This window comes from Tyto alba, unplaced genomic scaffold (genome assembly GCF_018691265.1).
Source record: "Tyto alba isolate M040663 unplaced genomic scaffold, T.alba_DEE_v4.0 Super-Scaffold_13, whole genome shotgun sequence".
NCBI lineage: Eukaryota > Metazoa > Chordata > Aves > Strigiformes > Tytonidae > Tyto > Tyto alba.
This window is the reverse complement of record NW_024881275.1, coordinates 29,824,174-29,851,619: the sequence shown is the minus strand read 5'-3', so window position 1 is coordinate 29,851,619 and position 27,446 is coordinate 29,824,174. Positions and strand designations below refer to the sequence as shown.

The window sequence follows — 27,446 nt, the reverse complement described above, 5'->3', positions numbered from 1 at the left end:
AACAAATTCTCTTTTCAGTGGTTGTAAAACTTTTAACACTTAAATATCCCTGTGCTCTAAAATGAAAAAAAAAAAAAAAAAAGGCAAAACAAAACAAAAACACCCAAACAAAACCAAAACAAACCCCACCACCACCACAATCTCTGCATGCTTTTGTTAGTTTTGGTTAAATACCCACAGTCTTCCCTGGGAATCACAGTGGGCAGATGATCTTAATAGCTGACACTTGACAAATACCAAAGAAAAGCTAGTACAAAAGAACCACTTCAGGTTAGGGGTTACAGTGACCCTCAGTGAGCAATAAATGAATACTCCTACCTCCTTCTCCTTTTGCACTCTTCATAAGGAAGGGTCAAAAAATATCTTCTATTCCATAGTTCATTAAGCGGCCTAAGATAATAACATATTTAGTTCTGTCTTCCTATTTAGGGCAGCTTTTAATATACCAGGTTACATATTAGTGCTTACTCATAATTGAATAGCAGAAAGCCTTCAACAATCAAAATATAAATGTCTGTATTTTTCAGATTGTCACATGTATTCTGCAGCTCTTCTGTCACAACACCTGAGCTTGCTGGGCTTTTCATCCAATTGCGAATACTTTTCACCATTTCATCCATATAGAGGGCATCAAGTACTAGATGAAACCAGAAAGTTAGGCATCCATCAATGACAGAGAATAAAACAAATACACAAACAAACCCTTAAGTACCCCTAGGTTAATCAGCAAGAATCAAATTATCTACATACAAGTCTAAATGAAAGGGAACAGGATTACCCCCAAAACTCTCATGCATAAAACTAGTTCCATGTTTGCAACTGATAATACCCTGAAAGTAAAACTTTTCCCAGGATTGGGGTATTTCTGGTGGGTGTGGTCTCTCTGTACTCTCTGGCACCAAAAAGTGTGCAATTTAATTCAGAGTCTTTCCCTTGACTATAACAGTCCCTGCTGTTTCTATTCCATAAAACTTGTAAAAACTTATTTACCCTGAAACACACACCCTCCTGCCAATTGTCACTGACACTCATGAAGAAGCAGGCACTCAAAAGTTTTTGGTTTTGTTTTTTATTGAGTTCAGTTTTTTAGAGGGTGGGGATGGATAGATTGAAAGGAGGATGGCATACAAAGCAGAGCAGCACAATGTAGCACCTGGTTTTGTCTGTAGACATATAATAACATATTGAGGAAGTATTGAATGGTAGAGAGAAGACAGCCTTTGGATAACTTAAGAGCAAACACATTTTAGAGGATTTAGAGGCAGCATTAAACACAGATATTTGAACCAGAATGTCAGACTTACCCCTCCAGTTTCACATTCCAGTTTCAATAAGTCTAGGAGTTGAGCCAAAGACTGCATAGCTGGTAAGTCAGTTTTCAAATACAATTTAAGGTTTTGGCCAATGTTCCAAGTAATACACTTTGCAATCACCAAGTATGAACAGAGATTAGCTAATAAGCAACTGTTCACAACTAGATATGACCTGAACCAAAGCACTGACCTAAAGTGGACCTGGATCTAGAAGTTTATAAGACTAAATTGGCACATTGAGCCAGGATTAACCATGAATTTCGAAACATTTGGTCTCTCTATGACATCTGACATGAAATAAAGGTGTCAGACTCAAGTTTTTACTGATGTGGAATATGACAATGAAAGAGACGCAGTGGTGATATCCTGTGAGTTCATTATCAAAGTGGAAAAAAAAAAATCTATCATTACATAGAAAGGATGAGGTTAAGCTTATGCCAGTGCTACAAGCCAAGACTTTCAACTGAACATTACCATTTGCTACTGAACCAGACACAATTGTAGAAATATAGGAAATTATTAAAAAGAGGAAAGGTCAAGCGCTAGTTTGTGCTATATACTAGTTCAGCAAATTTTCTTATTTATCTCAGTGAGCTGAAAGAAAATGAGCAAAGGATTGCTCTGAAACAATCATTTGTTTACTGCTTTCCTGAGAAGGGAAGAAGGGCAGGAGATGGAGGCGAAGAAGTGTTGAAACTCAGCACAACCAAATTTCGGTACAATGTTCAAGATCAATGCATCAAAGTTACTGACCATCGTACAGCTTAAATCCACGTTCATCTGTTTCTACTTCAGACTCTGGCTGAAGGGGAAAAAAAAAATTAATGTTTTCAAGGCTGCTTTTATGACCACTGTCACAGATATATATACTCTGCAGTTACAAACATAAGAATTATACACTTCTGTATCCCAATTGATTAAATCTACCTTAAAAATTAAACTGCTGTATACAACTATTAAAATAAAATACAAACACCTCACTTAATCTATAACAATAAACTCTCCAAATCATACCTCTTAAATTCATTAGAGCCTTACTTCAGAAATAAGAGCTCCTCACACTCCTTAACAAACAACCTTTGTGTCAATACAAAAGTTTTTCTATTTTGATTTGGGAGAAAAGGAACTACCGATTGCTGTGCGGGTGTAGGGTTAAGACAATATTATTAACTTCGTTAGCACAAAGTATCTTGAAAAATGCATGCAACATACAACTGTTCCTTATTTTAAAAGGGTATCAGAGAAGGCACTAAACTTCTTTCTACTGAGTATACTCAGTGGTTTTAGCCACTGAAAATTCAATTACCACAGTGCTCATTTCATTTCTTTTTCATGAAGTTAACATCAGCTGCATCAGTTTTAAAAGTTTATCAGTAGAAGAGAAGAAATGATACTAAAAATCAACTTGAGCCTACTTCTACCTATCAGGTCTTTCCATCAATACTGTTACCTTAAAGAAGTCATCTTGAGAGATTATATCACAGTTGGGAAGCATTTTCTTAAGCTTTTCTGCCAGCGTTGTTTTCCCCCCATTTGTTACACTGAGTTAGAAAACATAGTAAAATTTTCATGAAGACAAAAATCAATCTTTTAAAAATCTGCACAAGCTCACGCACACATTTCTATATAGTTAACACAATCCAAAACCCCCCAAAAGTTTATTAACATTAAATACTCTCTACCTCTAGAAAATTTCTCGCAGGTTCCAAGAGCATTCAGACAGTAAATCTAACAGTGCCAAGAAAGAGGTTAGAGAGAGGTGGTACCCAAGATCTCCAACCGAGACAGAACAATTTCTTAGGAGTTATATGCCACAAAATGAGACAATTATGTTATATTTGTAATCTATTTTCAAAAAAATATCCATTCAGAAATAGAAGTGACATCACTTCATTTTGAAAGGAAGGCCAGTCTTGAGCTATAGAGGAAATTGAATTTGCTAATACTTACCCTCCAAGGCCAATAACCAATACTTTCATAGTTTGTTTTCTCCTCAGTTCTTCCTTTTCACTGTCAAAAATAGTAGCCTGTGAAAACTCTTAATTCAGCAACAAGGAAAGCAGCTCTTGTATTAAGAAATACCAATTATAGATAAGACTTATTTTCTGCCCCCCCCCCTTTTTTTTTTCTTTTTCTTTTGCAAAGCTACTGTCAGAACCTCAATTGCTTGTTCTAATGCTAACAAAAAACCTGTAACATATATGCCACATCACAGATTTCAATGCATTTTACCTTAGACAGTATTTTAATCATTTGGGGGGAATTCTAAGAGACTCAGTTCTACCAATACCAATATCACAGCAGTCCCTAAAAAAAAGTCATTAGCTCAAGGATTACCAGTATAAAAAAAAGACTAGGTAGACAGAAGCTGTGGTAGCAAAACAAACGAAAACCTTAACAAAGAAACAGGTGACATACTGAGGAGAAAGATGTTTTAAAAACTTTGTTAAGAGTTATAACAAGAAGTATGTTCAAATACTCATTTAAGAATCTGGTCTCAGCAGTGTAAGAATTCACCACTAGCTTGTTGTGGGAGTTAACAGCACAGACCATACAAGAGCTTCTCCACTGCTCCACCAAAGATAATCTGGGGTCATTTAAACTACTGTAAAGGCAGTTTAAGCCATCGTAGCTGATTTAGCACCGAGAAGGATTAGGTAGCACTTGATCTTCTCCAGAAAAGATCGAAGACTGTGGCACTGAAAAAGGTTACATTTATCCACCCATATCCCTGTTGCTGCTAAGAAACCAACCCTGAGGCTCTGGCTGGCTGAACACTTCCAGAAAACACAATCCTGGCTTTCCCTGACTGTTTTCTCAGAATGTTCTTCTGGAACAGGTGCCTACAGAGTCCATAGTGAACTATACTGGAAAAATACTCCAGCTAAAAAACAGTTCTGCAAAAGAAGAGGGAGGGGAAGATTGTTAGTTTTTGACTGAACAAATTCCCTTCAGTTTACCATCCAGTTACCTATGCCTGCAAAGGTGTGGTGTAGCAGAAGGACGGATAGTAATTGGGCTGCTTCTCTTGGCAGCAGCACTAGTCTACAGAGTTTGTCAAACATTGCTTTCTATGAGCACAATCCAATTAATAACTATTTAACCACATGCAAACACCCTGGTTTTCACCTGCTCTGTCCTCCTAGGTCACACTTAAGGAGGTAAGGCTTATGACACCTAAGACCTGAAAGAACTGAGCAGGTAACATTCTCCTCTCCCTGACAAACAAGTATCTGTAATCTAGTAGAAAAAAAGACTGTTACAGAGCATCAGTATGAAAGTAAAATCACACTATTACTGCGAAAGTAAGTTTTAGGCATACACAGAGTCTGAAATAATAGCATTTCATGCAATGACTGGAAGTTCAACTGTTCACAGGTCTGTGATATGATGTGATCCTTGCACAGTTGCTTTATATTTTTTTTTTTTTTCTGTTAAAAAAACCCACAACACACTGACTAGTCCAAGTCATCACCAGTATGATAGCCACTGCTCTGCAGTGGTGCTGCGTCCATACAGTAGTTCACACTGACAAGTTTTGTAAGGTAGCATGTGAGAGTTTTCTAAGCATATTGTAATTCTCAAGTTCAGTGATGCACTGCATGTTTATGGTATTGGCTATCTATTCAAAGAGTGCAAACAGATGATCTGTTCTCAGGAAGCGATAATACTCAGTCCATTTTAAAAAGAAAAAGGTCTTTTCTGAAAATCATCAGTGAGGCTTGTGTTTCAGAGGATTAGCCTTTGTCCCACAAAAAATGCTATGTAACAAGCTAAATAACATCTGGACACACATGCTGAGCTTTGGACTTTAATTTACGTCATCGTCTACATGAAAATTAATCCCAGTTTAAGGCAAAAGACACCAGGATGAAAAAAAACACCAACTCTTCTTCCCCCCCCCGAGTAACGTGTAACACAAATTGCAAAGGCAAATTTATCACCAATGTCGCAACTGAGAAATCCTAAACTACTCTACCTGGGCTTGGCTTAGCATCTCCAAACAGAATGTAAACCCACGACAACCTTAACACAGAATTACAGTCACCCTGTCTTTAACGGCATAGCGTGACAGAGCTGCAGCACACGGTTAGCAGCCGAAGCATGCTTCCTTCTAGACACCGCCAGACGCGGGTGGGAAACTTCCCTCCTGGGCACCGAACCCCCTCATGTGGGTGGGCGCCGAGGCCAAGGGGAGCGCACGCCGATCGCCACAGAGCCCCGCACCTCTCTCAGCAGCTCCCAACGCTTCAGCGCCTTGGGGGTTTGCAGTTAACTTTAACCCCTGCTTGAAGACACCAGGAGGGCACTCAGAAGAAACCGTCCCAGCCGAAGGGCTTCCACGGAGGCAGAGCCCCCGCCACCTCTTACGCCAAGTCGCGGAACAGTCCAAGGCGCGCTGACCGCCGGGCCGGGCCGGCCCCCGCGGGTCCGAAGCTACTGCCACACACCCCGGGTGACGTGAGGTGAGGTGAGGTGAGGTGAGGTGGGGGACCCGGCCCGCCGCCCCGCCGACAGCAGCCCGCTCCCCTCAGGCCTCGCCGCCAACTAACCGCCCGCGGGGCGCGCGCCCCCTCAGGCCGTTTCCGCTCCGCTCGCGCCGCCCGCGGCGGCACCCGGGGGGCGGGGCGGAAGGGCGGAGCCGCGCCGCGCGCGGGGCCGGGCTGGGTCCCGCCGGGGGCTGGCAAAGCGTCCCGCCCGCCCGCTCGCCCTTCCTTCCTCCTCCTCCTCCGGCCGCCGCGCACTGTCCCGGGAGCCCGGCGAGGGCTTGTGCTGGCCGCCCGCTCCGCCCAGCACCGCGGGGCCTGATCGCCGCCCCGCCGCTTCCCCGCCCGCACTCGGGACGGCCCCAGCCATGTCCAAGCCGCCACCTAAACCGGCCAAGCCAGGTAAGGGAGGGGCCCGCCGTCCCGGCCCGCCGTCCCTTGGCCGCCTCGCCGGCCGCGCGAAGTCGGTGCGGGGCGCGGAGCGGCCCGCTGCCTGCTGACACGTGGACGGTTTGGGAGCCGGGTCTCGGCTGTCAGAGCGGCGAGCCCGGCCGAAGCGGGGGGGTTGGGAGAGGGGGAAGAGGGGCTGGGCCGCCTACCCCTTCCTTTCCCCTCCCCGCCGCCATTAGCCGCCGCACCGCTGCTCGGTGCTGGCGGGGGAGGCGGTTCTTTCCGCGGCCCTGGCTGCGGCGGCCGCGCTGGGAGGGGGTGGCGGAGCCGCGCTCGGCACGCCGGCGTCGTGCCTGGGCGGGATCCTGCGCCGGCTGCGGCTCGGGAGAAGGTTCGGGGGTGGCCGCGGGGCAGAGCCCCCGCCCCGTGTCGCGGGTGGGAGCTTGCGCAGGGCCCCGCGATCCTCCCGGCCTTCCCCCTCCTGCGGGGCGCGGCCCCGGCGCGCCCGGCCGGCGGCTGCGGTGGAGGGGAAACTTGTTAGGGCCGAAACCCTTTTAACCTGTTAAGAAACTGGCGCGGAAATGCTCCGGGGTTTGCCCTGTGCTTGCATGGGTTAGCAAAATATTGCTGCAGGAAAGCGGTTTTACAGCACAGTCCCACACAACTTCCGCAGCATCTGCTGCTTTCCCCTGTAGGACTCCCCAGCAGCCAAACTCCCAGCGTGTCCTTTGACGTTCCGGTGCAAACGTGAGCGTTGCCCTTTCTCGTGCATGTAGTCATCAACACGTAAAATTTTGCTCCTGCACCCTTATCAGATAAATCTAGTGCAAAGTCAAAAAAATTTTTTTAAATCACAGTTTTTTCTAAAAATATATTGAAAAAACATTGGAAGTTAGAGTTTTAAACCTTGGAATAGAAATGGCATCTTCCAGGTAAACATATGTTCTTCTGTAAAAATTTAAACCATTAGGTTTAGGGTTGTGTTCTTTTAAATAAAGAATTGATCTGGAAAATGCAGTTGCTGTTTGTCATGTTTGCATATCATCTCCCAGTATGAAAGTTTACATTATTACTTAAAAATTCGTTGTGAATGCAATTAAATAGATAAGACTAGTTGGTGTCTCCCAAAATATGATTATCTGATCCCCAAATCTGTCTGAATTTCAATATTTTTTGCATTTCGAACAGTATTTGAAATACAGATGCTTTTAATAAATAACTAAATATGTAACATAAATAAGTATTTTAACTAGACAGCTTATAAAACAGGTTTTTAATTTGAAATCAAGTAAGTGTACGTCCAGTTCAGACCACTTAAACCATCAGTCTCGACCTACCCACAGAAGCAAAATCTGTTAAAGGTCTCTGAATGTAGAGTTTCATCCCTGGAAGAATTTCCTCTGTCCTACTGTTTGCTGACTCTGAAAACAGATTACTTGAAATAAAAAAGAGAGTAATAGAAGCACTGTTGTTGTGGACCCTCACTGAAAAACCATACTGAGGAAATCTGTGGGCTTCTTAAAGGGTGTTGCTGTTAACAGCCAAATATGTAAGATGAGTAGATTTTTCCTATTAAGTTGATAACTCAGTTTTCTGATTTGGAAACAGATGAGTTGAATTTAACCTAATTCTTAAGGAGTTAAAGGCTCTCGCCCTACGTAAGTTGCAGGAGCTATCAGACTGACTCAGACATGTTATATCTAATACTAGGTGTTTCTCACTAGTTTGCTGGAGTGCAGTTTTCTGGTATTGCTTGATCACATAAAAAATCACCATTAAAAGGACAGATTCGCTACCCCCTCCACACCACACCCCTCCACCCCCTTTCCATTCCATTTAGTGACGTGACAAGCTGGATTGGTGCTCTGACTTTTTATGTTAAGTTATTTTTATGTCTAATGAACTTGCTGAGCTGGTTTACCGCATGAGTGCTTGACACAGCAAAAGGAAATAGGTAGAAATAAATGGCTGAAAAAGGAAGAGGAAGAGCATAAGACTGTCTTGGTAGTGTCTTTCAGAGCTGATTAAGGCTAGTAAGATTACTTTTGCCAAATCCCTGATTTTTGGAGAAAGTCTTATTGAGGCTGTTGCATTAAATTTTTCCAAGGCATTTTCAAGAACAAACTGTCATCTAGCATACTCCAAAATATTTCTGTAGTTGTATGTCTGGCTTTGTTCTGTCTATAATATCAGTTATGCCTATGGTACTGTCATTTAGTCTCTCAAGGTTATAGGTGTTAAAATACGCTAGTTAAAGACAGAGAAATACAGGAACTGCATGTGGTGAAATAGTTGCTACAGCAGCATAATGCCGTCTCTTGGAGGCTTTTAGACTGCCGTTGGTGGAATGTCTTAGTGCATTTGGTCAATCTGTGTTAATTTTTCTTCACTATTATCAGGTATCCAGTCTATAAACTGGGCTATAACCTGTGTCAGGGAACAGCAAACCTGCTTACATTGCTGTTGAATTGTTACAGTTCAAGACAGAAAACAAGATATTGGTTGCTGTAGTCCTTTTATTTGTGTTCAGGAAAAAAAAAAAAAGTGCAGGCTAGATAAAGATGGAAGGAGGTACAGCAGGTGGCAGGGAAGTGAAAATATTTAGTGAAATAAATATTCATCCTTTCTAAAACAGTGAGTGTTCACTGTTCATCACAGGGGTATTGGACATTAGAGTTGGATGTCTAGACAGTGCTTTAAAAGTGTGGGGAAAAGAGGAGATGCAAAGAGAGAAAAACTAACTAGCTATGGCATTGTGTGGGTTTTTTCAGTACATGGGGGCATTTTATCTGACAAAAGGCTCCTCTATTAATCCTGTGGCATACACAATACATTAGGATTTCAATTACAGAGAGATGGCTTTGACATCAGTATACTTTAGACAATCTGATATGTTTGTCAGAATGTGAACTAGTATTCTGGGGTCTGTGGTTAGGCCTTGAGAAAGGGGCCATGATTATTTTTAGAGACTTCAGAAGGATTTTTATTTCTAGTGTTCTGAGAGTTTGGGTTTTTTTAAAACAAGTTCCTAGCTTTGCTTTTCTCTTGGGGCTCTGTATTATTGTTTTCTAGTTGTATTTTCTATTTGGGCTTGCTGTTGAAGATACAAAGGAGTAGGAGTTGAAAATAGCAGAGGCTTTTCTTTGTGAACGTTATGCAAGGGTAGCGTTTTCCCTCCATCTTTCAAAACTTCTGTTGATGTCTCAAACTCCATTATTCTTTCCAGAGTCCATAAACGTCTTAAACATTCTGTGTCAGATGTTAATCCCATATACAGAAGTTACTTAAGTCCTTTGAACTTGACAAGCTATACTGGCTTCTGCTAGTTGTCTCCCTGAACAGTGTTCTCTGTCTGATTATGTATTTTTGATTAGAGCCTTACGTAGTATGCAGCAACAGCTTTTGTGGAGATGAAAGTGGTTTATTGATATTTTAAAGAAACCTTACTTACTTGCATATTCTCCTGATAGGTTAAGATTTGTTGGTCCTTTGTCCCAAGGAAATTACAGTTTTAAATTACTCCAATTGAGAGGAAAGGAGATAGGAGGAAACATAACATATGTAACCTAAAAGGGCTACTTCCTTAAAGCAGGTCCATTGACTTTGCAGCTACTGCTAGATGTCACAGTTAAAAATAGGATTCTGAACATAAATATTTAGTTTGAATCACAATCAAATTCACTTCACCTTAATTCTCAGGTAAATAGGAGCTTCAGTGGTTAGAATTCACAGCAGCGGAAGACCTGCATGGAGTCAGATGCCTGAGGTCTTAGCAGTAGGCTTGACTTAGGTGGTGGTGGTTTGGGTTCCTTCTGTAGTCAAATAAAGGTTTCAGTTAGCTAGGGAGATGTGAGCATGTGGATGTGGGGAGTTATGCTGCAGTCATCAGCTCTTAAGGGGAGAAAAACATCAGAGTAACAATTATGCTGTTCCAAGTCTGATTTCAACATGAATTTTAAACTTTCATTTCTGACCGCAAATCTTCTTATTGCAGGCTGTTGGGGCCACAAACAAGCTTCCTACAAATGAAGGTATTCTGCGTATTTGCAGAAATAAAATTGCTAAGCAGTAGAGGATTTCAACATCAAATTGTACCAGTCAAAACTAATTTGTAAAATTGTATTCACATATATCTTCTGTGAGAATATTCTTAGTACTGATTTTCTGTAAACAAATGCTATTTGTTCCTTCCACTCCAGATACTGACTGGTGCAGTCCATGATTGTTCCTGAGCTACCCCAGTTTGTCATCTACACGGCACCAGTCTACCCTTTACATCCTTTTCAACATGTCCTAGATTTTCTAGGCTTTTTAATTTGTTTAATGCACCCTTTCCTCTTCCTCCCCTCTGATTTGTTTGCCCTGTGTTCGCTTCCCCTTTCTAACAAACACTACTTAGAAGTAAAAGACGGTTCCCTAAACAGAGGGGACTCCACTTTTCTCTGTCTCAGTTTTGGAGGTTGTTAAATCCTGCTTTGTACTCTGTTTGCTCTCTGTGCAAGATCCTGTGAGCAAAATGCCAAAATACAAACTGCACTACAGTAAAACATATTTTCACTACTTTTATTCTGGCATGGAGGTACGGGTGTAAACCACCTTATTTTCCAGTTTCTGATATGCCAGAAAAAGATGTTTCAGTCTGGCCATAATGTCCTTCTAATAAAATTGCACATCTCTTGAGAGACATACATATCATAACATGAACATCTCTTTGCTTACTAAAGCAAACTGCAAGCATATCACAAATTGTTCTGATCTGCAACTTACCTTTGGTATTGTCACTTGACCAAAAGATTGTGACTTCAAATCTCTGGTCTACACTGCCAGGTTGTATAATTTCTTTGCAGGTTCATAGACCAGTGTTGAGAAAACAAACACACTGTCCTTTTGCCACCACACTTTCTATGAGGTTGAGCAAAAGAGGCCTTCCTTCAGAGAAATTTATCTGAATGTGTATCAGAATTTATATTGCCAGTTAAATGTTCTGGGAGGAGACACTAAAACCAGCATAGGCCCTGGAATGTGCAAACCATCTATTTTCTTCCCAACATCCAACATCTTATGTGTATTTTATCTTTGTCATCCATTTGTCATAGGTGGGGACTCAAATTAGTTGTTTGCAATTACACTGGTGCTAGAGAGAGCACCTGATTCTCAACTGCTTCTGTTCAGCCTTATGGGAGCAAGGAGGAGGGTAGCTGATAACAGCCCAAGGATTAGCTTGAACCCTTACAGGGGTTGACAGACTTGAAGTTTTCTAATTTATCCATAGATGACCATGGCCAATTCCGATTTTCTGGAGCACAGTGATTATGCCATTCTTTGTATTATAGGCACCAGTAGTGCTTTGTGACACCCAGTGAGTGTGTTTAGATAAAGTAAGTTAATTATTCTGATTGACAGGTAATGAAGCTACTTTCCCTCACCTTTGGTGCTGGAAGTTCAGCCTAACTCAGATATCTAAATAAGTATTGCCATACAGGGATGTGTACTTTTTTTTTTTTTCCTCTTTTTTATTTTTTTTGATTCTTACCTTTCCCCCCTTCCCCTTCCCCCCCCTCCCTTTTCCCCCTTCTTCCCTTTCTCTTCTTCCCCCCCCCCCCCCCCCAATTCTTCCCCACCATTTTTTTCCCCATTTCCACCCCTTTCTCCTTTTTTCATCTTCTAAGGGCAAAAGCAAATAGAAAAGCAGAGAATTCTTTGGTGGCAAGTTGAATAAAAGGGGACTTCAGTGAAAGTGTCCGTCATGTAGAGAAGCTGGGGTAAAAGAGCAGAAAGGAAGTGGAAAAAAAAAAAGCATCACTGATAGAAACAGTAACTCCTTGTTGCAAAAACAGCTCTTCTTTGGAAACATTCTTCTGTTAATGATACTGAAATTAATTAAAAAATAAACCTCGAAATTGCTTGGAGGAAACAAAAAGCTTCTGTTTTTTTGAGAAAATGGTCTTTTTTCATTACTTTGTATTACAAAGCTCAGCAGTGATCTTGTTTCAATTCACTACATATCAGAAGATGCATTTTTAAGCTGGTGTTACTGTTTAATGCTCGTTTTCTTTGCTTTTATGCACTTAGCTGGGAGAGGTTCACATTAGAAACCTGACTTGCTTGTTTCCTTTCCTCATAAAAGCAGAAGTTTATAGGAGAAGTTATCCACAATCGTTTGAAAGTCATGAGGCCAGCCCAACATGATAAGCTATTTCTTTTATGTTGCTGGTTAGAATCATTGGTTTGACTCCTTTACCCTGTTGTGTTGCTGGGGAAAGGTTTCTCAAATTGTGGTTTCAGGAGTTTGTATGCTAAGAATACTTATATTTGTTTAGCATGTGTAGTAAGTTATCTTTTTTATTTGTCAGATAGTTGTTTTGCAGATGTTTATTGCAAATTCCATGAGAAGGGAAAAGACAGCCTTGTGGCTAAAGTATGGATTGAAAAGAATAACCATTTCAATTTGTCTCTGCACTTAGAAGATTTATTGTGAGACACACCACTGTACTGTGCCTCAGTTTCCTTTGTTTTTAAAAGGGATACTCTCAAATGAGTTGTGCTGAGAATAAAGTCATCAATGTGTTCCTGGTGTCTTGGTATCTTAAAAAGGTACATGCGTCTTCTGTATTCTAGTTATTTTGTTCTCTAGAAGTATATGGTGGGGAGGTGCAGTCAGTCAACTTTGATAAGTTCAAATCAGTGCTAATTATTAGTTCTCTATCCTACATGAATCTTACAACATGGTTCATAGTAGAGAGATGGTAGTAAGGGGAAGCACAGAAGGTCCTCAGGCACTTTCTAACTTTTCACTTATTCCAAAGCACCTACCAATACAAGCTCTAAGTCTGACTGCATGACTAGGAATGGGTACTACTAGATAAAAGTACTTCAAGTGATGACAGGTATTCCTGTGCCTAGTAAAATACAGTTTGTCAGTATTTGCAGAACAGGGATTCAAGTTTAACATGCCCTTTACATCCTTACATTTTGTTATTTTAAATCTTCTGATTTTTTGCATTAAAATTTGTCACAAGTAATTGCCATGCCAAGTGCTAAGATCCTGTTGTTAGCTCTTTAAATGCAGCAACATAACCAGGCTGAATATCAGTTCAAGAAATATTTTTAAAAGATTGGTGCCAGTAATGAGTAGTGTTTAACTCCCATATAAGGTGCTGTAAAACTAACATTAACCAGACCTGCCGTTCTATAGATGCAAATCTATACTTTGTATTTCATCACAGGAAGATGTTTTAGAATGTGTGCTGTGTGTGACACCACAGCTTGACATTTGGGGAAGTAACTCTGTTTCAGTTGCATAGAATTAAAAAAACAAAACAAAACAAAAAAACCAAACACATGAAACACAGAAAAAAACCAATCATGAATTGCCTTTTATTTAAACAACTTCACAGAAATACTTTCATCAGCATTGGTGTTTCCATTCTTTTATTCCCCTTAGAGTGTGATAGCTTTAGAAACCTGTTGACACAGATGCAGTACATTATTACAGGAAATACATATGACACACATACAAATCTATATTTCTTGCTTTTCCCTGTCTTCCACCAGCTTCTCATTTCCCCTTTTAATATTTTTTATTCTTGCCTTTTGTTGTCCATTTCCTCCTTTTACTTACATAAAACCTTGAAAATTGGTGGGTGATGGTTAAAGTCGCCAGCGTGCAAGTTCTGCCTCACATTTTTCTGTCATCTATGTAAGAAAGCCAAGGAGAAGGGGCAGTACTCTGTGTCACGCATCCTGTTTTGTCATATTACGTTCTTTTTTTTTTTTTTTTTTTTGTAATCTTTTTGTTTGACTTCTTCACAGATGCAGTTCAGATACTTCATTCTGAAGCTCTTAGATCTAGGACACATTACTGTCAACTGTTCTTGTTCATCATTTCTGTATCGGTAACGAACAGAATGGAGGTTTCATCCTTTTTAGCTGATGCCACAGTGCAGTTATTTAGTTTCTGAGGCAGAGGTCTGAGAAGTGTTGGACCTTTTACGTCTAGGAAATGGCTGCTCTGTGAGAGAGAAGCAGTAAAGCCAAATTGAAATTCTATGATGTTATTAAAAGATAAGATCTAGGAGGAGCATGTGACATGGTTACAAAATGGGAGAAAAATACAGTGCCTGCATGCATTTGGCAATCTAGAAAGTTTACACTGATTAATTTTATGTTTATACTTTTACATAAACTTAGCCCCAAAAAAGCCTGAGACAGAAGACTACAGAAATTTTTTGCTTAGTAGTTATGCCTTGGTAAGTACGACTTCATAAACATGTGCTGTGGCACGGCTCTTGCTAGGGAATATCCAGAGTTATTTGAAAACATCTTTTAAGAGCCACCCCAAGACTGGGGTAAGCTGCAAAATGACACCTTATACTGCTGAATACCATCCTCCTTTCTCAATCTTGTTAGCATATATACATTTACACTGACATTTCTAAAGTCCTTAACTTTCTAAATTTAAACTTTCTAAAATTACCGCTATTTTGGTTAGGCAAAAAAAAATCTAGTAATGGTTCTTTGCAGAAAGGTAAAGGCTTATTCTTGAGACACAGGGAAACCTAATATACTACACAAGATTATGTGTATGCACACTTTATTGTGCAGTACTATTCAGCAGTAAGTTCATCAGATTCTCTAAGGATACAAAGTAGCTTGGGCTATGTGTGGTCTAAGTAATACCTTGTCTTTATGGACCACATACTTCTTCAATCAGAAGTTAATCTACATAAACATGTATAGCGTAAGAACCTGAAATACAGCTACATACTTAAGCTATTTAAAAGTAAACAAACCTACATACCTAAGACTTCATATATTTATAAGCAAACGATACAGAACAGTCTGCATAATACTGTTCTCCATTGAGTTCAGTGGACTTCAGTAGTTCAGCTAATAAAATTAGTAAAATATAATTTCTTCTCCTGTACTCATTTTATATGTTCAGGTTGGTGCTCTTGAAATGTAACCTTATGGCATTCAAAAAAAAATGTTTATAGGAATGCTTTTTTTGCAGTTTATGAAATTAAATTTGTACCTCTCTGCATTATGGTTATCTTTTCTTGGCTTGAATGCTTTTGACCATTTCTCCGAAACTGCCATATTAAAATAAATGCCTACTTAGTGCAATTATAAACACTATATCTTATTTTAAGCATCTGAACAGAACACCATGTCAGTTGTACATTCCATAAATAGAACTTGGTGACCATTTGTAATTTTTCTTAAATGCAATTATTTCTGTGCTACTGCATTATTTTCCTAATTAGTAATGACTATGAGTAAGTATGAGAATATGTTGCAGACATTGGTCACTGTTTTGATTCTTTATTCTTTACTTAATTCTGTGCCATTTGACAAATCTGGTTTTATTAATAAAAATATGTACAACATGTATAAGTGTGTGGGGGTGTATATGACTGAAACTACATTTTGCCTCAGAAATTGACACTTTAGTTGACTTGCATGATGAGCTATGAAGACCGTGTTAGGTGTGCACAAGAGGCAGCTTACATTTAGCTGATCAGTTGCCCATTTCCTTCAGAACCTGTGCTGCTGGGTTGAGTCTTTTCATCATGATTTTCATTGGCAGAGGCATAGCACATATTCATTCAACAAGCAGCTTTAACGGTTAAGGAAATAAATTTATTTGAATGTGAGGTCTGTATATATATTCTGTGTTTAGAAGGCACGATACTGATACTTTTTTTTCTAATTTATTTTTAGGGCAGGTTAAAGTGTTCAGGGCCCTGTATACATTTGAACCCAGAACGGTAAGTACATCCAGGTTTTAGGCTTTTGAGAAGCTTAATTTTAATCTTGTCTATAATAACATTTCTTCAGTTCTGCTAGGGTCAGCCTATTAGTCTTACTGTACTATGTTTTCAATGAAAAAGCCTGTTGATGGATATTGGTTCTTAATGTGACTAAAACTGCCTGATTAATCATTACTCTCCTTTTTTAAGTTCAGCTCTTTTTAAAAGCAGCATGTTTTCTTCTCTAGAATCAGTTATCTGCAGTCTAAGATCAGCAATCCAAGTGATGTTTTTCTTTTCTTCCAAAGACAGCAAAGATAATTGAGAACTAAGATATTTAATGAACTGGGACCAACCAAAAAAGAGAATGAAGTTAAGAAACACAGGATATATTTCACTGCTTTTGTTGCAGTAGTCTGTTGGAAAGGCCTCAGTCTTTTTCTTTAGTTCTCAGGCAGGTCACAGATCCAAAAAGTTAGCTGTAGGCAAGTCAAGCTTACAGTATGAAAGACTGTCAAGCTGTTGTCTAGTTGTTAGAGAATTTGAGTTACTGTTATTTTGAAAGAATAGCTGAATATACTCTGCATTATCCACGTATTTGTTTTACCTAAGTACACAGATTCAGATTTTTATTTAGTCTTTTTTTTTTTTTTTTTTTTTTTTTAAAGCCAGATGAACTGTACTTTGAAGAAGGAGATATCATTTACATCTCGGACATGGTGAGTCTAAGACATCCTGTACAGACTGAATACTTCTGAGGTGCAGCATATGCCTTCTAAAATATTTTCTCTTTTCTCTGCAGAGTGATACAAATTGGTGGAAAGGAACTTGCAAAGGGAGAACTGGACTAATTCCAAGCAACTATGGTAATGTGTAGAGTATTTTCATTTGATAATATCATTCACAGTCAAAGGAAATCACTAAATAAAAATAACTGATATACTTATTTTCAAAAACTGATCGTGGCGTTGGCATTTAACAGTTCTCTACCAGATTATTTCAGAATACATCTGCAGTATCAGTCATCACTGTACATCAGCAGTGGACAGGCTGTCTTATGTTTTTATAACCTAGAGACAGCTTGAGTTTGCCACATGTTCACATTTCTGGTTGTGCAAGTAACAGTGATAGACATTCTCAGTTTTGAGGGGAAGAACATTGGATCTAAAGAATGGTTTTACAGATGGCACGTGAAACTGATAGGCTTGTCATCTTGATACCCGTGATGAACGTATTGCAGTTTTTGAGATCTTCTTTTAAGCAGTATCTTGGCTATATTCCTTCAGTCTGTAAATTGCCTTTTTTTAAGTAGACCAAAAGATGGACAGCCCCAGCCTTTTAGTAGCTTTGAGATCAAGAAGTCTGACACAGTGTGGGGTGACTTCTTACAGAGATAGATAATCAATACTGGAATTGTTAAGTAAACCTGCATATGGACAGCATGCTAAAACAGATTGTGAGCAATTCTGCAGACCTCCTTTGATTATTCTCCTACCCTTCCCCCCCCCCGCTTAAGAAATAGGACTGCACTGTTTTGCCATTTGTCGTTTTTTAATTATTATATTCAGCCAAAAAAACCCGTTATTTTCTTGGGGATTGTACCACATTAAATATTCCCTACCTGTTTGGACTGAATAGAAATTGCTTTTTCAGAATCAACTAAAATCACTTGGAAAAGCCGTGAGTACAGAAAACAGAGCACAATTCTTCCAGGTCCTCCCAGGAAATGTAGGCAGAGTAGCAGTGTCACATGACAGATTGTGTCAGAACTGCTAATATGTTAGTAACTGTGGTTGCTTTATGTTGTCCCTTCTTCACTAGGAGACATTATGGTAGCAATGCTATGATTCTCTGCCCTGACTTGTAGTTAGTAGAAATACATTAATAAAAGCATATGGTGCAGTTAGTGAAACTATGGCATGAAATTTCACTTCAGTTTGTGACTTCCAAACTGGTTCTACTCTTGTCATCTGCCAGAGGTGATCACTGTTAAACACAAGACTAGCTTACACATGCTTACCTACACTCACATGTCTTTTGAATATTGAAATGTGTTATATTTAGAACAAATGCAACAAATTACTAATTCAGTTTGTGTTCCCATTGTGATAATTTGGAAAAGTTTCTTCCAAAGTTATCTGAGCAACAGTTTAACTTCCATTTTAGGCTGGGCAGGAGGGGTGTGAGGTGGTGGTGTCTCCATCTGCACATTTGCAAACATTTCATGTGCTAGCAGAACAGAAGCCTCTGCAGACCCTAAGAGTGACGAGTACTAGGAACATATCTTCTGATTTAGACAAACTGTACAAAATCCCCGAAGGCCTGCTTCCACTGGCTGCCACCATTATAACTACCTTGGTTCATTCTTAACCATTGAAACTCTGTGATCTCCTAAACTCTTCTGCAACCTTCTTGCAAATGGTGGAGACAGACCTGAAACTACTGAGTCCCTAGTGTAGTCTTGTGCTCCATCTGCTGGGCTTGATGGAACACATTTGAAAAGTCTGAATGGAAAAGCTGATGAAGACAGAATTAGTGTTATCTGCCTTAAAAATACTTACTACTGAGCTTCTGACAATAATTTTCTAAAGACAAAGTTATTTTTAGGCTTTTGAGACAGTGTGAGTGTTAATGCTTTCTGCTGTGCATGGCAAGCACTGCTCAATATGACTAGCATGTTCTGCTGACTGCTCTGGGACTGGCTTCTCCCACTCTGCTTTAGGATTCTGTTGACTGTTTGCACAGATTTTTTTAACTGAAATATCAGAATCTAGCATTTGTGTTTTATTTTACTCACAGCTAGAGAGATAAGCATGTGAAATCTGCAATTACAAGCATTATGGGAGGAATACACACCGAAATAAGAAAAGATCTGGATAGGCCACACCAGTCTTGAGACTTATTTCTGGTAACTGACATGCATTATATTTGCCTGCATTGCGTCCGATTACAGTAATGGTTTGAGGAACACCCTTTCACATTCTTCCTGCCTCCTATAACAAGCTGTAGTGCAAGGGCTTGGAGAGCCTGCTCATCTCAGGTTATACACTGTCCTACTTGCCTGTACCCTTAGTAGTTACAGGGGTTTCCACCTAAAAAAGACATTTTTTTAAAAAGAGTTTATGGATCATGGTCCCATTTCCAACTGTTTCACAGTGCTGTTCAGTTTCTTTTAGCTGTTGCAATGGCACAGTGACCAGGAACGGTTTGCCACACCTCTCTAGTAAAATCTAAAGCTTGAGAGATGAAGGTCTACAGAAGCCTGAACTTCAGCCTGCCCATCACTACTTTCATTGTTTAAGCGGTTTTGATTTGCAGACCTCCTGCAAGCTTTTCAGGGAAAATAAAAAGTATCCACAAAACAAGTAGGAAGCCTACTGACAAATAATTTTTTTAGTTACTCTTCATAGACCTCTTGGAAGTAGTTCAGTCATAACTATAGATGGCAAGCTGTAGGTTAAAAGCCTAGACACATGCAACTGCTCAAAACCATCCTATAAGTGTAGAAAGGGAAGCAACAATTGAGGTGAAATATTGCCAGATTCCTGGTGGCTTGCAACCACTGATCAGTTTGATGCTGTTCTTTGAAGTTTTCACAAGCTCTTATCTGAATTATTTTCCCATACAGAGGAAATTGAAGTGTATCTGACTAGTCCATCACTCACAAATCCCCTTTCACATTAGAATGGAATATGTATTACTGGTTCTTCTAGAATAAATCAAAGTTTTATTTCCACACAGGTGTCAAGTATCTGATCAGTTTCAGAAGTAGTTAGAATTCATTCTCTGTTTCATTTCAGTGGCAGAGCAAGCTGAGTCTATTGATAACCCACTACATGAAGCTGCCAAACGTGGTAAGTGTGATTTGGGTTTTAATTGTGCAATGCTAAAGCGTGATATGTTTGTTTTCTGTCAAAATAATAACATAGTTAGAATGAAGATGCCCTGTCTGTTTTGGTTGTCTGGTATCTTAAACAAGTTACTTGGTAAGTTTTGTAGCTTTCAGAAGCTGAGCTGGTTTACAGCCTGGTAGAATTGCCACTCTGACTGTATACACAGAAAAAGAGTTTGGTACCATCCATTTAACTATATAGGGATCTAAATGTCTTCTGGGAGTGGAAGAAAAGATGTTTGGTATGACTTGGATTGGTTGTTCTATGAATAAGTGTTGCTGCTAATCATTTACTCTTCTCATAAATTCAGAGGAGGACTGACACCTTCCAGAAAGAACTATGTGCCTTTAATGGTTCTGTTAATTTTTCAAAACAAACAAACCAAAAAAAATCATCAAAACTGAATTTGTCTTTCAGGCAACCTGAGCTGGTTGAGAGAGTGTTTGGATAATCGAGTTGGGGTCAATGGCTTAGACAAAGCTGGAAACACAGCTCTGTACTGGGCATGCCATGGAGGCCACAAAGGTATCAGAGAATTTGAAATTACTGTTCTCTGGTTTTCTTGATTTGCTTGTTAGACTGATTTCTAGAATTGCAGTAATAAATAATAAAGTTGGGATTTTTTTAATGTCATTCTAGTTTTTAAGAGAAAAGTGTGCTGAGTTTCTGTGGCAGTGTTTTTGGTAGTGGGGAGGGGGGCTACAGCAGTGGCCCCCTGTGAGAAGCATCTCGAAGGCTCTCCTGGCTCCAAGGCAGACCCACCTCTGGCCAGGGACAAGCCAGTCAGCAACGGTGGCTGCGCCTTTGCAATAGAAAATTTAAGACGGGGAATCTGAGAGGGGGGTTGGGACTTGTGAGGAAAAGTTACAAGAAGGACGAACACCCAGGTCAGTGGAAGGAAGGAGAAGGATGTGGGGGAGGTGTGCTGGAGCAGAGACCCCCAGGATCCCGTGGTGAGACAGCAGGGCGGCCCCGCTGTGACCCACGGAGTTCTGCAGTGAAGCGGGGGCTAACCTGAAGCCTGTGGAGGAACCCACACCAGGGCAGGCGACTGTGCTTAAAGGAAGCTGGGACTCTGATGGGAGAAGCGGCCCCCACTGTTGTAGTTCAGCACTGGGAGGGCTGCAACATGCAGTGGGGACACGCAGTGGGGACCCACACCAGATCAGCATGGGAGCAGTTGCACCCCACGGGGAGGACTCACTGGAGAAGATTCATGGAGGACTGTCTCCCGTGAGAGGGGAGCCACGTGGAGCACGAGAGGACTGTGTGGCACTCCTGTCCTGTCCCGAGCAGGAAGGAGAAGTGAGCTGGCTGTAACCCCCATCCCCTGCCTCCTGCACTGCTGGGGAGGAGGTGGAGACATCGGGAGCAGAGCTGAGCCTGGGAAGAAGGGAGAGGTGGGAGGAAGTTTTTTTTAGATGTGGTGGCACTTCTGACTGTTCCACCTTATCTGTTAAGTGTTACCTTTGTTAGGGTTTGAATTAAAGAGATGGTTCTTTTTTCCCCCCTAATGAGTCTGTCTTTTGCCATGAGCATAATGGGTGAGCTACTTCTCCCTTCCTGTAGCTGGATTCTGGAGCCATTTCTGCCTCATTTTTCTCCTTCCCACTGCTGAGAGGGAAAGGGGTGAGTGAGTGGCTGGGTGGTGTTTAGTTGCTCTCTGGGCTCAAACCAGAACAAAAAAGTTAAAGCTAGAAGGGAGGTTCAGCTCCATCAAATGCTGTGTGTTTTTTTGTTGCTGTTGAAGCAGGCATTCTAATCAGTATAACTGTTAGAAGCAGAGTGGGAAGAAGGACAGACCAAAAAGAAGTGTATTGTTTTGGGTATTTTATGCAGTAGCATTTCTTTGTGACTAATGGCTGTTAGCTCAATGCAGTCTGGCTGTTACAGATTTTAATTAGCTGATTGGATTGCTCTTTCGTTGAATCTTAACCAAAATTTATAGTATGAATGCGAAAAAGCCTATTTAATTTCCACTAAATTTTTGTCTTTATTTCCTGTCACCCACACCTCCCCCTATTTTCTGCAGATATAGTGGATGTTCTGTTTACCCAGGCAAACCTAGAGTTAAACCAACAGGTAGGTTAAACCAACAGACCCTTACAATAGAGGTGTGATGCTATTTATTCTTGGTACAAGCTGAAAGGTTTTTTTGCAGTGTTTTAACCCTGTTGCTTTTCCCTCTAACTCCACAGAACAAATTGGGAGACACAGCTTTGCATGCTGCTGCATGGAAAGGTTATGCAGATATTGTAGAGATGCTGCTGGCAAAGGGTAAAGATCTTCACCAAGGTTTCAATAATCTGTGTGGCAGACCAGATTCCTGAATGTTCATTAATCTGTATTTTTTCAAGTGTTTTCCTGTAACCCGGATACAGCCCTTAGCCAGCTTACCTGCCTGACTTTATAAGCCTTGCAGAAAATTCTGGCAGCTATTGGGGAAGTAGACATCTCACCTGCTCAAGATAAATTTCATCATGCTTTGCAGACAAAATTAGGCACTTAACCCCAGAACAGCAATGACATCTGCTTCCTGGAAAAAGAGAGCAGCCTGCAAGTTCCCTAGCCAACTGTAGCTTGGGGAGGAGCATCCATAGCTTTTAGTTGGCTTCAGAGCAGTCCACAGATGAGATTCCCTTGTCCACTAGTGTTCTATCCATGTTATGGAAACTCATATAATAATACCATTGCTCAAGAAATAGCTGGGACAATGATTCATTGTGAAAATTTTCTATTATAAAGGGGCAAGAACAGATCTGAAGAACAATGAGAAGAAACTGGCTTTAGACATGGCAACCAATGCAGCTTGTGCTTCCCTGCTTAAGAAGAAACAGAGTGCAGGTATTTATGATTTTATTACTCTGATACATATTTCCTTTTTAAGGAGACACAATATTTTGATCAAATACCAATATGTGAATAGCCAAAAAAACCACTTGGGAGCTACATGGGCTAAGAGTTGTGTTTGGAAGGGCTCACTTGAGAGTATTAATTCAGCAGAGCTATGATAGAGGCCTGTGGTTTATCACATTCACTGTTGCTGACTCGACACAAAATGCCATCTTGTGTCAGCAAGAGGCAAAAAAGTTCAGACAATGTGGAAACAGTAAGGGAAGGGAAGGAAATGGAAGACAGAACCTTTAGAGTGGAGAAACAGAAAGAAAACAAGGAAAGAAACAGTATACCACAAGGGACAGGGTATGAGAGTGAAACAATGTGATATGTTCCCCCTTAATGCCTGTTTTGTTCTTCCAAACTAAGCCAAACACCAACAGATGCTCCTCTTTTGTTTTCTTACTGCTATTTTTTTTAAATTTTGTATTCCTCTATCTTTCTGAGTGACTCTAATAGAGAAGAAAGAATGCTTTCAGGTATTTATCAGAATAGGCTCATTGTCTCCCAAATAGCAGTGTCCATGTACAAAGGAGTTAGAGATACAAGGCTATTTCAAAACACTGAGCAAAGACTGAGTTGTTCAGTATTGCATAATTAATGTTACCTGTAGCTTTCAGGGGGCTGAAGTTAGAGTGGAAACCCTAGGTGAATTACACAGGAAATGAGAAATTACTTAAAAACACAGGCAGAGTCACAGCTTGTATCAGTTGGATATGTGGTGTAGCAACTGCATTGTCGCAGGGCTGGTGAGAACAGAGGGAATGTTAACATGTGGGTGGTTAGCAGCTGTGGGAATTAAATGGTGGAATAGCTGTCTGCAGCTTTTGGAAGGCCAAGAAGAGCAGTTGCGGCAAAAATACTGTCCTGCGTTTTGATAAAGGTAATTTCAGAATTTCCCAGAAAACCTTGACAAATTATTTCTGTTAGCTTTGGCTCTGAAGAAAGCAGTTTTAACAAAGGGCAGAAGTTCTTCTGTTTCCATACTTTTTTCTAGTGTTAGTTGATCCCTGTTAGGAGTACTTATTTCATCTTTGCCTGTCAGTTGTTACAGGTGTATTTTCTGCTCTAAGGTCCCTAATAATTGTATTAATGTTTCATTTTCTGATACTAGCTAACTTATCTTCTACTTCTGGTGCATTTGCTTCACTCCCTCTAAATTAATTTTGTTTCATGAGAGACTGATTTTTCGTCCTTAGTTACTTCATCTATCATGAGTTTCTGGTACTCTTGCACACTACCTCTTCTTGTTTGTCTTGATATAAGAGATGATGTTCTCAGTCTGACTGCAATTTCAGTATTAGCTTCCTTGTTTTTCCGTCTTAATTTGGCCTTTTATGATCTCTGTGACACCACTGATCTATATACTTTTCTTGTATTTTGTATTTTCTTGGTTATTTTTATTCATTTCATTCTTCTCTGTCTGTTGATTCTACATTTCAGTATTTCCTGTGTCTGTGAGTGAAACGATTGTTGTTTTTCAGAGGTTCAGTCCTATATCAACAGTGTTCCTGTCCTCAGTTACAAATCTGTTCCTATTTTGGGTATGGCTTCTATCATAATCTGTCTATAAATGATTTTGTTTTATCCAAGGAAGCTTACTTTGCCTCCACTTAAATGTTCAGTTTTGTATTTTACTTGTATACACGCACATTAAAATATCATGATTGCTGAAGTATACTCTAAGAAATTAAAGTTATTAAAGTCCTCTCACAGAAATCCAAAAAGGTTGTGCCATTTGTGCTTCTGAACAAGGAACAATTTCTATACAGAATAAATGGGATTTGTCCTTTCTTGAAGTATGGCCCCCTGAGCACAGGGCTCTACAATTTCCTTATTTTCTTTCCTTTCTTCCTTTGCTGCTTCTCCTACACAAAAAGGAAGAAACACCTATTTTTTTCTCTTATATTTCTTTTATCAAAACAGTTGATCAGGTCAGTTTTAAATGTACTCATTTTTCTTCTTCCAGAAGTCTAGGATAAGATGGTTATCACTTCTGCAAATTACATCTGTCTTGTTATGTCTGAACCTGATATTTTTAATACTTTAATAAGTTATTGAAAAACAATGACTGACTAGGATCTTGTGGTTCCTGGCTCTCAGTAGTACAGTATAATATATGTTATATATAATCCATATTCCTGTTCCCATATGTTTGAAAATCAAATAGGCAAATAATCATCCATCACAAAAAGCCCATGCTGTTTAACTTTGTACAGTCACAAAGGTAATGTAGTTCTCCAGGCACTGCTGCACATCTGGTGAATATACTTTAATACTCTTGTTTTCTGCTTACTATTCTTCAAAAGCAAAAGCTCTTAAGTAGATCTGAGAAATATTTATTCAGGAAAAAAGCTAGGTGAGAAAAGAGGGAGGGGAGAGAAAAGATGCAATGTGTGTGATTTTAAGCAGAGAATGGCAGCCAGCTAGGCGCTCCATATAAAACCACAGAGGCTCTTCCACCAACTCACCCAACCTTTCCTTTACAATTTAAAGGTAATATGTACAGAAAATAGAATTAAAGAGTTCTGGCTCTGCTGTGCAGGTTCCAGGGAGCCAGAAGGTTGCTCTTGAGGTTCATGAACAGACTAAATCTCGTATGTAGGAGATGTTATTACTGGTTTAGCCCTCCCTTCGAGATCCAGATCTACAACTCCCATCTGTGGGGCCCACACATCTCTAAATAATAGAGGAATCAGGTTGCTCAAAAGCTGCTTTGCAAACATTGCAAATGAGAGGCTTTTTCTGATTTTATCCTGGATTAAGAGAGACCTTTTTTTCTTTCCAGGTACAGTCCGAACATTAAGTAATGCAGAGGAATACCTCGACGATGAAGACTCCGATTAGCTTTTTTCATTCAGCCTGAAGAACTATAACTTGCGTTGCCTATGTCATTCCCAAAACATGTCTTTACAACTGTAAAAATATCTTTCTTAGAATATTGCAGTCTTCCAATATAGCATATAAATGAGAGGGTGAAATCATGCTTTCCAAAGGAATAATCTTCATGTGTGCCAGAAGATGCCACATTAAATCAGACTTCCTTTGGAATTATCTCACAGAGGAAGTGTGACATACCCTTATCATTGAATGGGCAGAGGACCATCTTCTAAACTCACAGGTTTCATCTCAAGCCTTCCCAGCAAGTGCCTTGCATCTCTGGAATATGCTCCTCCAACTGAAAGGTCCCACTGGGACAGCAGGACACCATTGCTAACATTTCCCAAAATCTCCGTGGATATAGGTTCCTTTGTGCAGATTAGATAATGCTGGCAGAATCAGTGCTGGCTGACAGGCATGAATGGAGATGCTGTGGTAGAGACTGACTATCTTTTGCCCACATGGAGCCAGCAAGACAAGGTTTGATTTTTTTTTTTTTTTATTTTATTTTTTTTTTGTAAAATATCCCCATTCCACCACCCCATTGCTTCCTGTGCTCCTTTAAGTAAGGGGTAGAATGACATGGGACAGTCTGCCCCTGGATGCTTTGTCTTCTCTATTGCTATGGGCCCAATCCCTGAAATGTAAACTCAGGCAAAATGCTTGCTTAAATCAGTTTTGCTTGAGAAATACACTTAATTTTGGACTTCGTGACTTGATTACTTTGCTTTTTGAAGTACCTTACGCTGAAACGATTCATAGTGAAAGGAAGACACAATATTTTTCTTTTTATCCTGCCTAAAGTTTTTTTTACTGATCTCTTGCTTTTATTTTTTAACTGTTCTTATATTTTGTCCTAAATTACCTCAAAGCTTAGCATATTTGAAGGAATGAGGGAAGATGTGTATCGAATATACCGCAGGTATCTTTAGAAGAGATATCTGAAGCTGAATAAACATTTTAAAAATGTATTGCTTCTTCCTGTGAATTAAAGAGAACTACAAAATAAATTGAGCCATTTTCAAGCTTCCCTGCAGAGTTAAGAAATAAGTACTTCCTTCAGATTGCTCAAATAGCTGCAGTCAAATATTATACCCTACTGAGGGATACTTCCTTACTGTGATGGTAAGAAAATGTTACAAGTATTTGACTTGTAATCTCATTTTCAATTTTTGTTGCTAACTTCCCTATTATCAACTTCGACAGATTCAGTCCAACAGCAGTCTGTGATACTTTGGGAAAAAAAAAAAAGAAAAAGGGAAAAAAAAAAGCTCTTATGGAAGATTGGGGATAAATGAAAAGCTCTCGTGAAAGACTGGGGATAAACTAAAAGCTCTTGTGAAAGATTGGGGATAAATGAAAATCACACTAAGTATTTTAGAGATTAAAAGAAGTGTAGAGCACTCTAACATCCCACTTTTAAAAAATATATTGAACCAGATTTTTGTATTTTTATTATCCTAGAAAGAACAAGATACAGGTAAAGCTTGTTAAACGAGCACTTACCAAGGAACTCGATGATTGGTTGACCGGAGCAGTGTAAGATGGAGGCATTGCACAAATAGTCATCTGGAGATATAATTCTAAACTATTCAAGTGTTAAAACTATAGAACAAATGTTTTAGCCCTATGAAATACTGTGGTCAGTTGAACTGTGACATTTTATATTGTGTGAACTTGAAGATCCTAAAGGGGAGGAAATAAAAACCAAAGCCACCAAGTTTTTCTCTGTAGCTTTCATTAGAATAATTGTTGAATGTGACTTCATAATAGACAGAGACTGTCCCGCTTCATGTTTATAAGCCAGGTATTTTTACTAGCTCAGACTTCTATCAC

General features: G+C 39.9%; 2 protein-coding genes across 7 annotated transcripts in view; one reads left to right on the top strand and one right to left on the bottom strand.

The window, feature by feature from the left end:
* The window catches only part of LOC104356151 (carnosine N-methyltransferase), a 37,758-nt gene extending 31,340 nt beyond the window's left edge, over nucleotides 1-6,418 (bottom strand). For 2 of the 6 annotated variants that reach the window (XM_032983860.2, XM_032983855.2), the window contains exons 1-6: nucleotides 5,541-5,961; nucleotides 3,264-3,323; nucleotides 2,764-2,854; nucleotides 2,067-2,115; nucleotides 469-637; nucleotides 319-390 (exon numbers count right to left, since the gene is read on the bottom strand). In XM_032983860.2, coding sequence (XP_032839751.1) covers nucleotides 319-390; nucleotides 469-637; nucleotides 2,067-2,115; nucleotides 2,764-2,854; nucleotides 3,264-3,292 — 410 coding nt within the window. In that variant the 5' untranslated portion in view covers nucleotides 3,293-3,323; nucleotides 5,541-5,961. The other 4 variants (XM_032983859.2, XM_032983857.2, XM_032983858.2 and 1 more) reach the window with 4 other exon arrangements.
* On the top strand, nucleotides 5,973-27,330 carry OSTF1 (osteoclast stimulating factor 1). Its single transcript, XM_042788083.1, has 10 exons — nucleotides 5,973-6,202; nucleotides 15,914-15,960; nucleotides 16,611-16,661; nucleotides 16,745-16,808; nucleotides 19,743-19,796; nucleotides 20,253-20,360; nucleotides 21,868-21,917; nucleotides 22,034-22,112; nucleotides 22,581-22,679; nucleotides 25,519-27,330. Exons 1-10 carry the CDS (start codon nucleotides 6,169-6,171, stop codon nucleotides 25,575-25,577), a joined length of 645 nt encoding a protein of 214 aa, XP_042644017.1. The 5' UTR covers nucleotides 5,973-6,168; the 3' UTR covers nucleotides 25,578-27,330.
* The last annotated feature ends 116 nt before the right edge of the window (nucleotides 27,331-27,446 follow it).

Coding starts and splice junctions, on each gene's coding strand:
- OSTF1 (XM_042788083.1), top strand. CDS start 6,169: ATGTCCAAGCCGCCACCTAAACCGGCCAAGCCAG. Junction 6,203..15,913: donor ACCTAAACCGGCCAAGCCAG/GTAAGGGAGGGG, acceptor ATTTATTTTTAG/GGCAGGTTAAAGTGTTCAGG. Junction 19,797..20,252: donor ACATGAAGCTGCCAAACGTG/GTAAGTGTGATT, acceptor TTTGTCTTTCAG/GCAACCTGAGCTGGTTGAGA.